Source organism: Pinus tabuliformis, chromosome 7, assembly GCF_031772625.1.
Source record: "Pinus tabuliformis cultivar Carrire ecotype Pingquan chromosome 7, CPIR1, whole genome shotgun sequence".
NCBI classification, from domain to species: Eukaryota; Viridiplantae; Streptophyta; class Pinopsida; order Pinales; family Pinaceae; genus Pinus; species Pinus tabuliformis.
In genome coordinates, this window is record NC_142293.1 from 227,857,674 (window position 1) to 227,874,787 (window position 17,114).

The 17,114-nt window shown below is 38.6% G+C and overlaps 1 protein-coding gene across 1 annotated transcript; it reads left to right on the plus strand.

The window, feature by feature from the left end:
* Positions 1-6,539: 6,539 nt before the first annotated feature.
* On the plus strand, positions 6,540-7,159 carry LOC149246683 (uncharacterized). Its single transcript, XM_089455737.1, has one exon. The coding sequence runs from the start codon at positions 6,621-6,623 to the stop codon at positions 6,915-6,917; it is 297 nt and encodes a 98-aa protein (XP_089311863.1). The 5' UTR covers positions 6,540-6,620; the 3' UTR covers positions 6,918-7,159.
* The last annotated feature ends 9,955 nt before the right edge of the window (positions 7,160-17,114 follow it).

A 17,114-nucleotide genomic window follows, 5' to 3' on the forward strand; every position in this document is an offset into this window, starting at 1 on the left:
TATATAAGCAATGGGTGAAACTGTACACAGAATTGAACATCTTCATTTAATCTCAATCTAGTTCTCACATTTAGGTTTGTAAAATATGTGAACATGTCTTTGATCAACCAGAGTTTGTTGATGGAGAGGCAAATCACTTCAACAATTTCATAAAGGTGACTTAGACACTATAACCTTGATATGAGATTCAATCAATATTTAACAAAATATATTTTCTATATTTCCCAATCATTTGTGTCATGAGATGATATAAAACTATGATGATGTCAACATTGTAGTATGTTACTATGCCAAGAAATTTGAGGCTGGAGGCCTATAACCCTCCTCAATGTCTCCCACAAGGTTATTACAAACATTTTAAGAAAATGATTCAAGTCGCAAGCTTCCAAAATCATAAGAAAGAATATTATCTCCTTGCAGAGCATCAAATTGGCCAGGGAGATGAGTAAGAAGGCTCACTTCCTTGAATTTGATCTTGACAAGTCATATAATATAATTAAGTGAGGATTTATTGTAAGCATGCTACATGGGTTAGATTTTGTTTAGCAAAGCAATCAACACCCTTTTCTTTGATTTTTGGTAGACTACTCCCTTTGGCCCGAAAGCCAACCCCTATTACATTGAAAATGATCAACTTTACAGAGAAATAAAGCTACTAGCTTTAAGGAATGAAATCCTAACAATAAACTAAAAATAAAACAATCTCTGGCATGTTACAGGAAATCTGGAAATGATGAAATGGAATGCTTCAAATCTGAATTAGATCCACAGTTGATTGCTGACCCAATGCCTTGAAATCTGATATATACTCCACAGTTGCAAGAGATCACAATATCTAAAAATTCCAAATTTCAATGGCATTCTTTTTATTTGTGGGTTTCTTATTTAGTTTTCTTCTGCTGTGTATTTAGCTTTTATCATCACTGCCATAAGCAGTTTTCAGAACTTCGATTTGCTTTGCTACTTTGTCTCATGATGCTGCCTTCCTTGTGTGATTTAATTTATAAAGTTTTTCCATGCATTTTTCCACAATTTGTTCTTCTAGAATTAGGAGTGTAAGATTCTGTCCCACTACAATTTTCCCCTGTTGATGAGCAGCATAATTATAATTGCTCAATCTGGCCGACTCTGAACAAAGAGCAGCATTATCATTTTTCATTCTTGTCGGCAAATATCACAAGGCTTTTCAATGCCTTAGTTACATGACTTGGACTTTGGAATGACTTGACAAAGGCACAGAGTAAGAGGCTCTAGAAAATTTCAGGGAAAACACCACATATGACTCCAGTTATAAAAAGACAAAATAATACTAGTCTTATCTATCAAAATGATAAACGTGGTCAAACTCGTTGAGTAATTCTGTCAAGCTTGATCAAATTCATGGAGTCCTGGTCAGAGTCTCCAAGCCTAGGTCAAATTTTCTCAGTGTTGGCAAGTAATGAAAAGAAGATAAATAAGGTTCACACTTCTTTCCCTAATGCTAGCAAGAGACCACAATATTTGAAAATTCCAAATTTCAATGGCATTCTTTTTATTTGTGGGTTTCTTATTTAGTTTTCTTCTGCTGTGTATTTAGCTTTTATCATCACTGCCATAAGCAGTTTTCAGAACTTGGATTTGCTTTGCTACTTTGTCTCATGATGCTGCCTTCCTTGTGTGATTTAATTTATAAAGTTTTTCCATGCATTTTTCCACGATTTGTTCTTCTAGAATTAGGAGTGTAAGATTCTGTCCCACTACAATTTTCCCCTGTTGATGAGCAGCATAATTATAATTGCTCAATCTGGCCGACTCTGAACAAAGAGCAGCATTATCATTTTTCATTCTTGTCGGCAAATATCACAAGGCTTTTCAATGCCTTAGTTACATGACTTGGACTTTGGAATGACTTGACAAAGGCAAAGAGTAAGAGGCTCTAGAAAATTTCAGGGAAAACACCACATATGACTCCAGTTATAAAAAGACAAAATAATATTAGTCTTATCTATCAAAATGATAAACGTGGTCAAACTCGTTGAGTAATTCTGTCAAGCTTGATCAAATTCATGGAGTCCTGGTCAGAGTCTCCAAGCCTAGGTCAAATTTTCTCAGTGTTGGCAAGTTTGATCAGGTTTAACCAAGTTTGGAGCAGACTCAGGTTTATACCACTGTCTTGATCTATCTTTGTTCTTGGCTTTTACCTTTTCTATTGTTTTCCATCAGCGAGAATTTTTTGTAAGACCAATTTGGACTGAACTGTTGCATCAATTGAAATGGTGACATGCATAGCTTTCATAAGAACACTGATGCATGAGTTATGACATTTCTAGTTAAATTTTTATTTGTTATTATCTCGATTCTCTATACATCAATGGTAGCCATATCAATGTGGAATGAAATCCTCAATGAAGGAATATGCCACTGGGATTCATTAACCTTCTTGCATTTAAGACGACATCATAAAAACAACCACCACAGGCAAGGGGAGTCCACATGACACTCGGGCAATGTTCCACCAAGACTCTGGTAAATGTAGTAGGACTTCTATTGTAATTTATCTTGAATATGTATATGTAGGGCTTAAACCGATGAACAGTTATTTTTTAGGGTGGATACATTGGAGATCCATAGTTGGTTTGACGTTAGACTTAGACATAGTGCAGATGTTGAGTGCTGCCATACACATGCTTATGTGTATTTTCATTTTTCCTTGAAACAGAACTGATTGAATTTCTAGATTTTCATACATGGTGTCATTATACCAAGGTATCCTTTTTTGGCCTCTAAATCAGACCTTGTATGCTTGAGGTATATTCCAAATTGCAGAATCTATAACCTTCTTCTAATAATCCAGAATTTTTACCCTCTTTGAATAATCAGGTCGTACGTTAATTTACTTCTAATTAAAAGCAGATGTCTATGACAAAACCCTTGTGTTGATGGAATCAATGTAATTGATTGTGCCATGAATCATGACTAATAGTAATGGGAAATAGATAATCGACAACTGATATTTGACAAAACTCAGGGATATAAGTTGGAGGATCTGTTTTGAAAATTACTTTTTACTTTTAGTTGATCAAAGCTTTTGTTAGGTCCTTTTGCATTTCAATGAATGAAATGCACAAGTCTAGGTGCACACACTTGAACACACACATCATGTTGTGCTCTTGTTATTATGTCACGGCTCATAATGCTTCTAATATTTTTACTTTAACAAACTGAAAATCCTGCATTGCTAACAAAGTTAAATGCCCAGCATACTATTGACTTTGAGCTGTTATAGTTGATCTCCACTTTATTTCACTTTATATTTCCTTCTATCTTCTATTTTTTCCTGGTAGGGGAAAATTGGAAATGCTTCCCTGCATTAACATGGGCATAGTACACTGTCAATGGCCCTAATAGACGCACTCTGAGTAAAACTGAAGATGAAAGTTGAGTCTGAAGCGATGGCCAGCACCATGATTTCTTATGTAAAGGAGACAAATGTGTTGGTTGGTATGGACATATTTTTTATTTGTGTACTTTATAAAACTACAAACTTGTATTTATGTAAGCATTGAAGGTTATAGAGTATGGACAGGATGTAACCTCTGCTCACTATTTTTCTGAAGGCATATGAGGTTGGTTGTGCTTGTGTGATGCATTACCCTTCTGGTTACTTGCTTATGGTGGCCAACAACTCTTTTCTATGTTCAGGTCTAGTTTCAAGACTTCACTGATTTGAGTGCTATGAAAACCAAGGCTAGTTCTCGACAATGGAGCACCCCACTCATCAAAATAGTTCTAAGCATATCCAGTGCTGTTTCTAGTGGTTCAATGTGTTGGCTTTGAGATGCCAAGACAATGCTCTGTACATGAATGGCTACAACCAGCCTCTGTAGGTGATGTCCACTAGCAACAAATCTACAACCTAGTCAATGCCCCTGGATTCCTTGCATGTGTTCAAGCCCAGTGGGAACAATGCACCAGTTTAAACAATTTCCGAGTTGGGAAACAAGGCATGAAGGTGAGAATGTTCACATTCTGAATTGAGGGACCCAATGATCATCAATATTCAAAGTCGGTTACCTCCTGTTGTCGCACAAATTGTCACGACAACGCTCAGATCGGGGGCTGTCACTCTGATCCCCGATCTCTCCGTTTAACCCTGTCTCCCGCGGCTAAGGGGGGTAGACCCTGTAGGGAAGGACGACCAACTGTGAACCAGTTGGGTTGGGAGACACGAAAGGAAACCAGCACTAAATAGATTTTATTAGATTAACAGACCAGTGCCACCGTCGAGAGTATCCGATCCGCAGACAGGTTAACCTTCACACGAATAAATCTTTCAGCGAAACCCAGCTTCTAATCGATTCCTTCCAGCCAGAAATCCTCAATGACTGCAATCCGTCTGTCGTCCTCACCATCCAGCCAGGTAATTGCTTGAATCTACTGCGTATTATCGGTAAGTATCAAATCGATTTCATAACCTCCGCTGTCGACTGTGTATTTTTCGTCTGTGACTTAGTTTACTCATGCAAATCGTATTGTAAGTCAAAATCGAAATACGTTATGTTTTAATTAGATTATATTTTAATGCTTTAGATTTAGGTTTTAAACTTTATCATTTAGATTTTAAATTCATAAAAAATAAAAAGGGTCAGACGTAGGTTAACTTTAGATTTTAGTTTTATTTTAAGGATTTTTTTTATTTAAATATAACATAAAAATAAAAAGAAAAGGTTTTCATTTAGGATTTTATTTTTCTGATTTAGTTTAGTTTTTGGTTTTGATTTAGATTTTAATTTAGAAATAATATTTATTTTTGATTTTGATTTTAGTTTAGTTCAAATTTCTTTTTTTTAGGTTTTGGTATAGTTAGGATTTCTTTTAAATTTATTTAAAAAAAAGAAAAAATTTTTGGAAAATTTTCTCTTTTGCTAAATCCATCTATTTTCAGGAAATTATCATGCTGAGAATTCAAATTTATCGATGCGGAATGAATGTTTATCTGTACATGAATGATCATCTTAAAGATTAGCTGCATATGGTATCTGGTTAATGATTCATGATTTATAATTGCGTTGTTATTTCCTTAATTGCTGGGTATTGTTATTGAGATTTGGTCATTTCAAGATCTTTGTAGTTTTAGAAGATAATCTTGCGTTGTTTCGAGTTATTTGATGACAAATGATTGTTGTTCATGGTCTATAGTTCTATATCATCTAACAAGTAATCGTTTAAATATCAATCTTTTAAGGCACTGGTCTGTTAATCTAATAAAATCTATTTAGTGCTGGTTTCCTTTCGTGTCTCCCAACCCAACTGGTTCACAGTTGGTTGTCCTTCCCTACAGGGTCTACCTCCCTTAGCCGCGGGAGACAGGCTTAAACGGAGAGATCGGGGATCAGAGTGACAACCCCCGATCTGAGCGTTGTCGTGACAATTTGTGCGACAACACCTCCCAAATCTTAAACCTCTCCCACAACAGCCCAGCATGCATCTTACTATCTTGGCTGGAAAGACACTTTAAAGCCAATTCTCTGTCACCCAACAATATTAAATGAATCAGCACAGGATGATTCCCAACATTCAAGAAAACATTCAATGCTTCTTGTATAAGATCCTCTAGTTTATTCACAAAAGGCTACTTGTCAAACTGATAGGTGTACAATCCAAATGTATAAAACTTAGAAGCAGTCTTCTAGAATCAATATGACTCGTGTTCATTAACTGACGATGTTCAACAAACAATGAACATGTGAAACAAATTCATCAGATAGGTTCAACATCGCAGATAGCACCATCCTTTGAAATATAGCTGTCGAGCTTCAATGTTTTTTGAAAATGCTTGCTAGAAGAACAGAGTCCTGAAATTCCACACAAGAATAAATCCTCCCAAATGTGAACCATTAGCGCACATATTTCCCTTGACCCAGCCCAGGTGATGATAGAAATTCACTCAGGCAATGAAACGACCGGATAGCAAGGAAATCGACAAGGGAAAAATAGAAGTTGTTTCAGGAACGCAACCAGGCCGGGATGTCCTCGGATTTTGCACAGAATAAAGAAAACACGAGACCTACTTGCAGGATCAAAGGCAAACAGGCTTTTCAGTCTGATAGCGAAGGGTACCTGCGAGCTGAAGAGTACCTGGCCTCCGAGCTGCAGAGCGGAATCGCAGAGCGGTAAGCCAGCACAGCGGAATCGCAGAGCAGAGCGGGAAGTGAGCTGCAGAGCGGAATCGCGCGCGAGTGACCATTTCGAACCGGCCATAATACTCCCCCGCATGAATTCTAGCTCGTCCCCGATCGTTCAAGGGATGTCAGGGGCTCTAACTGCATTTGGATTTTTTTGTCAGGGAATGGCAGGACTGTCAGGGAGGGTGGCGGAGAAAGAGGGTGGCGGAGCTAGGAGATGGTGGCGGAGGATGGAGAGATTACCGGTAGCCGGAGCCGGATGATTTTCCGGCCGGTGCCGGAAAATAGGCCATTCTACCACCTAGGTAGACTACTCCTTAATTTTCTACTACTAATTCTGTTTTTTTTTCCAATGCTCAACAGAGAAAGAAGCTTAGTAGTAAGGAGAAATTGCAGTTTCACACTTGGACTTCGGTTGTATTTCTCAATTACAGTGAAGTATTGAAGGTATAGAAGATGTCTTTGAGGCAGTTCTTTGGCTTGTCTAATGGGGAGCTGATGAGGCCAGATGCAAAGCCCTGCTCAGCCATGATGAGACAGACAGCTAGCATCTTCTGCATTGGGGGAGCTTTAGCATTTTGGACTCTCTCTAGGGTACACTACGGTCCACGCATAACATTTCCCAGAGCTGTCAGGTGGGGCTTATGTGGAGCAGTCACTTGTAGCAGTAGCACAGCTTTACTTGTTCGTCTCTTTTCAACTGAATGTGAGCCACAAAATATAGCTGCATACGACAAACCTACTTCTCCATGATGTTGCCAAGTATTAAATTTTGTTCAAAATATTTGATGTCTTGAAATAAATAGGTTGGGTTGAGTATCCCTTTTAACCACATCTGCCATTTCTATCTCCATAATTCTAATGCTTGTACCATGTTACAACTTACATCATTGGCATAGTTTTAACTTTTTGCATTGTTCATGTCACGACGTAGAGACCTTTTCGGTTAAAGGAATGTGAAAGCTACGAGCCCTTTAATTTGTTGGTAGGTTAAATGATTCTAAATTTATTTTTAAGTAAACTGGAATAGTTAACCAAGTTAATAAGTTAATGTTTGGAATGTGATTTTCTCTCTCTCTGGCTGTTGGCTTGAATTAGTTAACCAGGATAATAGGTCTTTGTATGTCTATAATTTTATGTTTTAAAGTAGGTATAATACTCCTTGTTTGGCCACAAATTATTCAAGTTGGAAAAATTAAATTATCTTATTTTGGATTTTGAGTTTTCTCTGGCTGGAAAAATACAGATTTCAATTAATCTTCTTCAACTGCACAGTTCATCAGTACAGAAAAGAACAGGGAAAAGTACTGAGCAAAAATGTATTTCAGATACAAATGTAAACAGATTTTTCGTGTAATATAAGTTGTATCATTGGAACATATGACAACAAAATTTGAATTCTTTTGACAACTTTTTATTTCACTTTGCATTGTGGATTAATTATTTTCCTTTTCTTAATGTTCTCCAATTTTATATTATTATAACAAGAAACCATATTACGAAAGGTGTGCCAAAAGTGAAAACAGATGCCAATCGGTGACTCATTGGCATAGGACCAAAACCGCTTAGTCTGATTATCAAATCCTTGTAAGCTGCATAGAATTTGACACTAGAAATACAAGAAACAAATCACCGTGAGATTTCCCCTAATAAAACATTGCACTGAGAACCATGCAGGGTAAAGGTTGGTTCTTAGAGTTGAACAGAACAAGCACCAATTGTTTGAGATTGATTTGAACTAGGAGCCATGACAACCCTACAGATTCACTACAAAACACACCCCTTAAAGAAATGAACACAATCCTCAAATAATCTGAGTTGCATGCAACTTGACAGCAATATCAATAAGAATGAAGATTATCCAATTGAGAGATGAAGATCAAACTTACCATGACTGTCATTTGTAGAATTTCCACGAAATTCTGATCTGCTGTTATGAACAATCTGAAAATAATTTTTCTTTTCACACGGACACAAAATTTCTCTACCAAATAGCAGCGAAATAGAACAGAAATAATTTCACAAAAACAACACAATTTTTCCAGGGAACCAACAGGGAAAAGCCTTGCTTGCTTCAGAATTTTATTGAAGAAAAATAGGGTACATATCTCTCACAAAATCCAATTGTTTCAATAGAGAATGCAATTTGATCTCTCAGCCTTGAACTAGGCTTGAAACAACTCTGCAAGAATATTGATCTGCTTCCCAAGGGAAATTCTCCTCCAACAATTCGCACAATATAAATCCTCTTGCTTGTTCCTCTCACAAGCTCTCTTGCTCACAAACTCGTGCGCAAGAATTAAATGAACAATTGTGTGCCGTCGATCTCCTTATAAGCATTTCAATTAGGCTATCGTTAGTGAGTTTTCTAAATTAAGAGTTGAACTGGAGTTTTTTTAGTTAAGAAAAGTCAACACACTTAGTCAACTGGATCCTCCTAAAATTTAGGAGGCTAACTCCACTTGTTTACTCAGTTCCCAATTTAACTAACACTAGAAGACAATTAACTTAGTCTTCCACAAATTCACACTAGTCAAACAGCTTCTTGAACTCGTCCTCCTCACTGGAACTCATGCATAATTAAGAAGATCACAATTTTGATTCCTTAAACTAAGGCACAAATCAAGGAATCTATTCATTCACTATTTTCAGCACTTCCTTTAATTTGTTGGTAGGTTAAATGATTCTACATTTATTTTTAAGTAAATTGGAATAGTTAACCAGGTTAATAAGTTATTGTTTGGAATGTGATTTTCTCTCTCTGGCTGTTGGCTTGAATTAATTAACCAGGATAATAGGTTTTTTTATGTCTATAATTTTATGTTTTAAAGTAGGTATAATACTCCACGTTTGGCCACAAATTTTTCAAGTTGGAAAAATTAAATCATCTTATTTTGGATTTTGAGTTTTCTCTGGCGGGAAAAATACAGATTTCAATTAATCTTCTTCAACTGCACAGTTGATCAGTACAGAGCAGAACCGGGGAAAACACTGAGCAAAAATGTATTGCAGATACAAATGTAAACAGATTTTTCGTGTAATATAAGTTGTATATCACTGGAACATATGACAACAAAATTTGAATTCTTATGACAACTTTTTATTTCACTTTGCATTGTGGATTAATTATTGTCCTTTTTTTAATGTTCTCCAATTTTATATTATTATAACAAGAAACGATATTACGAAAGGTGTGCCAAAAGTGAAAACGCATTACCAAATCCTTGTAAGCTGCATAGAATTTGACACTAGAAATACAAGAAACAAATCACCGTGAGATTTCCCCTAATAAAACATTGCACTGAGAACCAAGCAGGGTAAAGGTTGGATCTTAGAGTTGAACAGAACAAGCACCAATTGTTTGAGATTGATTTGAATTAGGTGCCATGACAACCCTACAGATTCACTACAAAACACACCCCTTAAAGAAATGAACACAATCCTCAAATAATCTGAGTTGCATGCAACTTGACAGCAATATCAATAAGAATGAAGATTATCCAATTGAGAGATAAAGATCAAACTTACCATGACCATCATTTGTAGAATTTCCACGAAATTCTGATTTATAAACAATTTGAAAATAATTTTTGTAGAATTTCCACGAAATTCTGATTTATAAACAATTTGAAAATAATTTTTCTTTTCACACGGACACAAAATTTCTCTACCAAATAGCAGCGAAATAGCACAAAAATAATTTCACAAAATTCACACAAAAACAACACAATTTTTCAAGGGAACCCAACAGGGAAAGCCTCGCTTGCTTTAGAATTTTATTGAAGAAAAACAGGGTACATATCTCTTACAAAATCCAATTGTTACAATAGAGAATGCAATTTGATCTCTCAGCCTTGAACTAGGCTTGAAACAACTCTGCAAGAATATTGATCTGCTTTCCAAGGGAAATTCTCCTCCAACAATTTGCACAAGATAAATCCTCTTGCTTGTTCCTCTCACAAGCTCTCTTGCTCACAAACTCGTGCTCAAAAATTAAATGATCAATTGTGTGCCGTCGATCTTATAAGCTTTTCGATTAGGCTATTGTTAGTGAGTTTTCTAAATTAAGAGTTGAATTGGAGCTTTTCTAGTTAACAAAAGTCAACACACTTAGTTAACTGGATCCTCCTAAAATTTAGGAGGCTAACTCCACTTGTTTACTTAGTTCCCAATTTAACTAACATTAGAAGACAATTAACCTAGTTTTCCACAAATTCACATTAGTCACACTGTGTCTTGAACTCGTCCTTCTCACTGGAACTCGTGCATGATTAAGAAGATCACAATTTTGATTCCTTAAATTAAGGCACAAATCAAGGAATCTATTCATTCACTATTTTCAGCACTCCCTCTTAGCGAGGAAGGAATTTTGTACAACTCCCAACTTATCTTTGTGATGAACAAAATTGCTTCTTGCCAATGCCTTGGTAAATATGTTTGTTGTTTGCTTCCTTGTTGGAATGTATGGTAGCTTGACTATCCCCTTTTGCACGTAATCTCTAAGATGGTGATACCATATTTTGACATGTTTTGTGTGATCATGAAACACTGGATTCTTAGAGATTTTAATGCAACTTTGATTATCACAATGTATCATGGTAGTCTCCATCTTTTGTCTGAAAAGTCCCACAAGTAACTTCCTCATCCAAATAGCCTTGCAAGCTGCTTGACTAGCAACCATGTACTCGGCCTCTGTTGAACTGATCGCAACTGATCTCTGCTTCTTGTTGTACCAAGAAACTGCAACCGACCCAATGCTGAAGATGCCACATGAAGTACTCTTCTTGTCTGTGGAGCTCCCTGACCAATTTGCATCAGTGAAGCCCTCAAACTTCACTCCATCAACTTTTTTGTACCATAATCCATAGTCTGTTGCGCCTCTAAGATATCTCAACACATGCTTTGTAGCAATCCAATGCACTTTGGTTGGTTCAACCATGAACTGACTCAACTGGTTGACTGCAAAACAAATATCAAGTCGTCTGTTGACCAAGTACATCAATGATCCAATGAGCTGCCTGTATACTGTAGGATCCGCTTGCTCTGTTGTAGTAGCATCCACCTTCCTCCAGTTTGTGACTAGAGGTGTAGCATCCACCTTCCTCCAGTTTGTGATTAGAGGTGTAGCCATGGGCCTGCAATCTTGCATATGAAATCTCCAGAGAATGTTTGATGTGTACTTGCTTTGTTTCACAAAGATCCCACCATTACCCTGCCAAACTTCCAAGCCAAGGAAATAGTGCATTAACCCCATATCTTTCATCTCAAACTCCCTTGCAAGGTCCTCCTTGCAATCCTAGGTCAAGCTCTCATCTCTAATCAGTATAAGGTCATCGACATAGAGAACTAGAATGAGTGGAAGCCCTCCAACCATGATGTAGTATAGGTTGGCATCTGCCTCACTCTTAGTGAAGCCCAATCCTTGAAGGTAGCTGTCAATCCGAGTGTACCATGCTCTCGGAGCCTGCTTGCACACATGTGTGTCTCTGCTGATTTTCTCGAGCCCCTTTGGCTGCTTTATATAGATCTCCTCCTCAACAACTCCATTGACAAAGGATGTCTTCACGTTTATCTTGTGGATCCTTTACCCCATCTATGTTGCAAGTGCCAGAATTGTCTTGATGGATGAATACTATGATGTTGGGGCAAAAGTCTCCTCATAGTCTATGCCCTCAATCTGTGAAAAGCCTTTGGCCACAAACTTGGCCTTGAACTTCTCCACGCTCCCATATGCTCCATGCTTCAGCTTGTACACACATCTGGATCCAACTATTGATTTCCCCTCAGGCCATGGAACAATCTCCCAGACATCATTCTTCATGATAGAGGAATACTCCTCCACCATGGCATCCTACCAAACCTGTTGAGAAGTTGCCTCATCATAAGAAGAAGGCTCAGTGTCCACCAACTCTGTCATTAGTGCCATATAACCTGTGTATTGTTGTGGTTGTTTACTCTGCCTAAACATGGTGTAACACCCCCTTCCCACATCCTACCCAAGTAACCATGCTAACTGGGGTGAACATGCGAAGAGAGGCTACTATCTGGATTCGACCTCTTATGTGACCTTAAGGAAGTTGAATCGACGAAACATGACTCTCAGGAACCAATCCAACACCTCAGACAGCTTGCCCTTTGGTCCTATTGAAGTTTTGACCAACTTAAGACTTAGTCGCTCTCATGCTATAGACATGACAACGTCCAGAAACTCAGAGTTGCTCTCACAGGCTTGCCTGCCAGCATCCAGAGACTCATTTTGCCAGTTTTGTGCTAGCGTCCCCGAGATTTAAGCCGCTTTTTCAGGCCCAAAACGTAGGTCACTACCCAGAATGGAATGATAACTTAGGAACAATAAAATAACAGGGAAAAAATGATGCAAAAGAAATAAGTTAAACAAGACCTTAATCAGACCCCTACTAGCCATGACAGACATTTTGTTGAACTTGTCACAAACATGTAATCTACAGGTGTAACCAACAGAATTAAACATAGGGATCTTGTACTTATTTGAGAATTGCTAAAAACATGTAATCGACAGGTGTAACCAACAGAATTAAACATAGGGATCTTGTACTTATCTGAGAATTGTTAAGAACCATTGTTCCCTCATGTCATTTGCTGCATTACCATCTATTAGACCATAGATACATTATTCATTCATTTATAAGTAAGAACATGTTGAGAGTCATACATAGCTGCTGTCATAAAACACACATATAACCAACATAATAACAACATAAATACTCATGAAAGTTCAACCATATAGACCACATATAATCCATCAAAATGCTCATAAAAATACAAGGAGAAATAACTTTTCATTAATGATGCAAAAACCAAACTCGGGATGAGACTTCCACGTTCCACCTGACCATAGAATGGCTGAGCCAAATCTCTCTTCAACCATTCACCCCTGTGGCATATTCCAAGCATGAATGTGGGACTCAAACCAAAAGAACCAACCAGGGCATACCGAGGTTAAACCACTTCAACCTCATTAATAAAAACCAGACTTTACTGTAATCCATCCCAGATCATTAGGCCAACACAATGAACACATCATAACAGGCTTTATTGTGATGTCCACCTGTCACTAGGCCATACAAGCATGGATGCCACTGGATTTCTCCATCTACACTGTGAGGATTTTCTTGTCTCCTAGTCTCTCAGGCTTTACCGCAATCCAAGCCCGAATTACTAGGCCCTAAACTGAGACCGACTCTCCAGACTTCACTGCATATCCCAAACCTGATATTACTAGGCCCAACAGAGAACAAACCACCTCTTGGCTTTACCGTATATCTTGCCATTCACTGGCAAGGATTCCTAGGCCATCCGATGTTGTTAGGGTCCCACCCTAACCCCCTTATTTAGGTAATGGGATCACGTCATAGTCAAGAGTCAATAAAGCCCATATTAATAATTGTAAGTGGTTAATCCGCAATTAATGATGGGACCACAGTTAGTTGCAAATGGGCCGTAGTATTAGATAGATGGTATTAATAAAACCCACGGTATTGGCCCGTGGTATTGCATGTAGGAGTCATATATAAAGGATAGAGACTCCCTGTGAGGAGCATCGTGCCTTATTTTGTAATCGAGCTCTGCTTTATTGGAGGTTGCCCCCTCGAAGAGGCAAGTGAACATTACTCTCTGAATAATAAAATCATTGCTATTCTGTGTTCTGTGTATCTTTTTTTCGCATATTCTGTATTTGGGTATCATTTTGCAGGTTAAGAGCATAACAAGTGGTATCAGAGCACTTTCCAGGGCCGGTGGGATCTACATTTCTCAGCAATTTTTTTTTTTGGCTAGAGACGTGTTTCGGCGTCTTTAAACCACGGGATTTGTCGTTGAGCGCATAAACCTGTGGATTTGGGGTGGCATGCACGCGGGAAATACAAGAGGTGGTCACGTCTGTTGGACTCCCTTGTAACCCCTGTGGGTACCCCTTCGAGTAGTAGCGCATTAGACAGAACCGCGCACGGACTGTCTTCCACGTACCCTCTGGGTATATCGGAAGCCCCCTAGGCTCCCTTGAAACCTCACCATAGATAAACCGTCGGCCGTCTTGCGGCTACAGTACACCGAGAACAGCACTCGGAGAGATTACTCGCCCATACGATAGGGTAGTCGGGTTGTACGGCTAAGTGTATGGTCGATCCTCCTTAGTTAGAGCCTTGAAACATTGGGCCGAGTACTACTGCCAGACCCTTATGTATATTGCGATCTGTAGCACCTGACACTCCTCAAGACCATAGTTCCCTTTTCTATCGGGGGATCACACATCATCTCTTCCAGATCCGCTTGTGCAAAGGGGTGCAGCAGCGGCAGACATCAGTCCCGCCGTCTCGAGTTCACAGATCAGCTATTTCAATCTATTAGATCCATCAGATCCGCAGAAGCAGTCTGTTCCGTCGCCCAGAGCTATCAGATCCGCCATTCAGATCTCTCAGCTCCACCAGATCGGAGTCGTTCCTATACCGGGGTATAATTTTCGCAGGAATTTTGGCCGCATTGACATTTTGAGGATTTGGCTACCGCAGTATTGATAAGGAAGGAGTAAAACTCCATTAGGAGTTTTCAAAAAAAAAAAAAAAAAACACCCTAAAGCAAATTAGAATTTACTGTGGGGTCCAATTTTCCCCCAAAAATAACTCGTTGGTCATGCGTGTGCGTTGCTGGCCGGTTTGTTACCGAGCCGACCGAGTTGGTGACTGGTTTGGCTAGCTCGGTAACAAACTGGCCAGCCGGGCCGTTTCCTCCACTGAGCCGAGCCGACCTGGCCAAGCCTTGGCTCAGTCTGGCTCGGCCGAGTCGGAGCCAGCTTAGCCATTTTTTAAAACATTGGGTCTTTATAGTTTGCCTCTCGATTACCATGGTATTGTTCTTTCCTTTGATCATTAGAGTGTTCATCCCCATAACCTTGCTTTGGTGGGCGACTTGAAACCTAGAAATTGGTTGTATATGACAAATTTCATCTAAACAATATTTTCTCCCACTTGACCTGGTGATTGGCCTTTTGTTTGCTAGGAGCTATTGGCCTAAGGATATTTGGCTTGGCTTCATTGTCGATCTTGACCATTGATCCAATGAGAGGTCTTTCCTCCAAACAATTCTTATTCATAGTCCTTTGTTTCCTCTACCTCCATGTTACGCTTACATCTTCACTATTCAAGCAGTTGTTTTTGCTGGGCCCTCTTCTTCCATTGACTCAAGGCACCTTTGGGAGCTTAGCCCTCTTCATGTATTTGTGCATCTACAAGCCACCACTCACCTAAGGTCCACCTTCTTCCCTTTTAGATTATAGGCTTTCCATTCCAAAAAATGGCCTTTTATACTTGTAGGTCACCATGCCCAAACACAGGACATTCATCATCTCTACCCTCGAGTCAACGCGCCTCTACACTCTACCATGCATGCACCAACAACAGTCACATAGCTACGCGTTATAGGATCAAAATGAAATATTTGACAACATAGGCATCCACAGATCACTCTTGTTAGAGAAATCCATGGATCACAGCATGTTCTCTCATATGCTCCAAATCTTCTACAAAATAACCTGGCAAAATAACAAGGTGTGGATAGTTTTCTGCTTTCTCTAGACATCCTCTTGATCTACCTGTACTAGATGGCTGCTTTGATTTTGATCCCTGATCCTGCTTCTCTTTTTGCTGCTGCTCAGCTTTTTGTAGGAGCTTGCATTTCCTGCCAGAATTTCCTTGTAGGAAGGAGGAAGGGCAGCACCCCCCGCAGAGGAACTCATGGATGGAGACTAACCAGAAACCCTCACCTAACCAAAAACCTTAGCCCTTTACCAGCTCATCTCCTCGAGATTACTGATTAATTGGTCTTACATTCCTGTGTTAATAGTAAATATTGGCTGTTTACAACATACTTCAGCTGCAAGTTGGTGTTATCATATGGGGATCATTCTTTAGTTTAAAATTTGAATTTGTAGGTGACCTTATTACCAATTTGGGTTATCTGCATAAGCATGAGAAGGATATTGTTTTTGTCTTCTGTGTGGTTCTTTGACGGTAAACTAATGATGTTCTATTTCGGTATTAGTTTTTTCAAAGGTCATGGCACCCTATTGTAAAATTTTGAGGCTTTTCGTGTTTGAAACTAATAGAAGTTGAGTCAATTTGGTGTGTATCAGATTCAGTTAGCGACAATACTAAAACTATTTGTTTTGGTAAAATTTCCAATTCCAAGTTATTTCGAAGTGATCGTGAATTATGATTTGAAAATCAATTGATAAAGAGAATTTTTTTTATTGAAGCTTGGCCTCTAGCCCTAACAAATGTACTTTGTAAGAAGTCGAATCTCCAACAATGTGTTTTATGAGTCATTAATGTGTGACATAAACAGTTCTGTATTCTCAGCTTGGATCTCTTGCCAAAATCTGCAAAACAACTCCGTAGGGCAGAAATTAAGAGTCTTTCAAGCAGGGATTAAAAATTCCTTTACAGACAGGCAATGGGAGTTGGAATAACCTCCAAACCAAAAATACCCTTCTTTTTATTTCTCAATGTCCATGATAAAAACAAAAGAATGCTGTGATTATATGATAAATTCTCCTATTTTGAGCAAGTACTGTTGAAACAGACTCCACAACTGTACCTAAATTTCTCAACTAAAACTATTAACTATCCACCACTGGACCATAAACATAAAAATTTATTAGACATGACTAATTTAAAACATTTCCCAGCGATGTCATAACAAGCGTACAACTCTATAAAACTTGAAAATGACCTCACTTCATCTGAAATCTGTGTACGTAACGGGCAGTGCATGAAGCTGCCTACTCTTCCTAGGAAAATCTGCATAGTGGTCCAAAATGGTTATCAAAGTCATTGAGTCATATTGGTCATATAAGCTTTCAATGTGGGCCATTTAGAGTCAAAGCAAGTCAAGTGCTGCCCTCTCGTGTTTATTGAA

Coding starts and splice junctions, on each gene's coding strand:
- LOC149246683 (XM_089455737.1), top strand. CDS start 6,621: ATGTCTTTGAGGCAGTTCTTTGGCTTGTCTAATGGGGAGCTGATGAGG.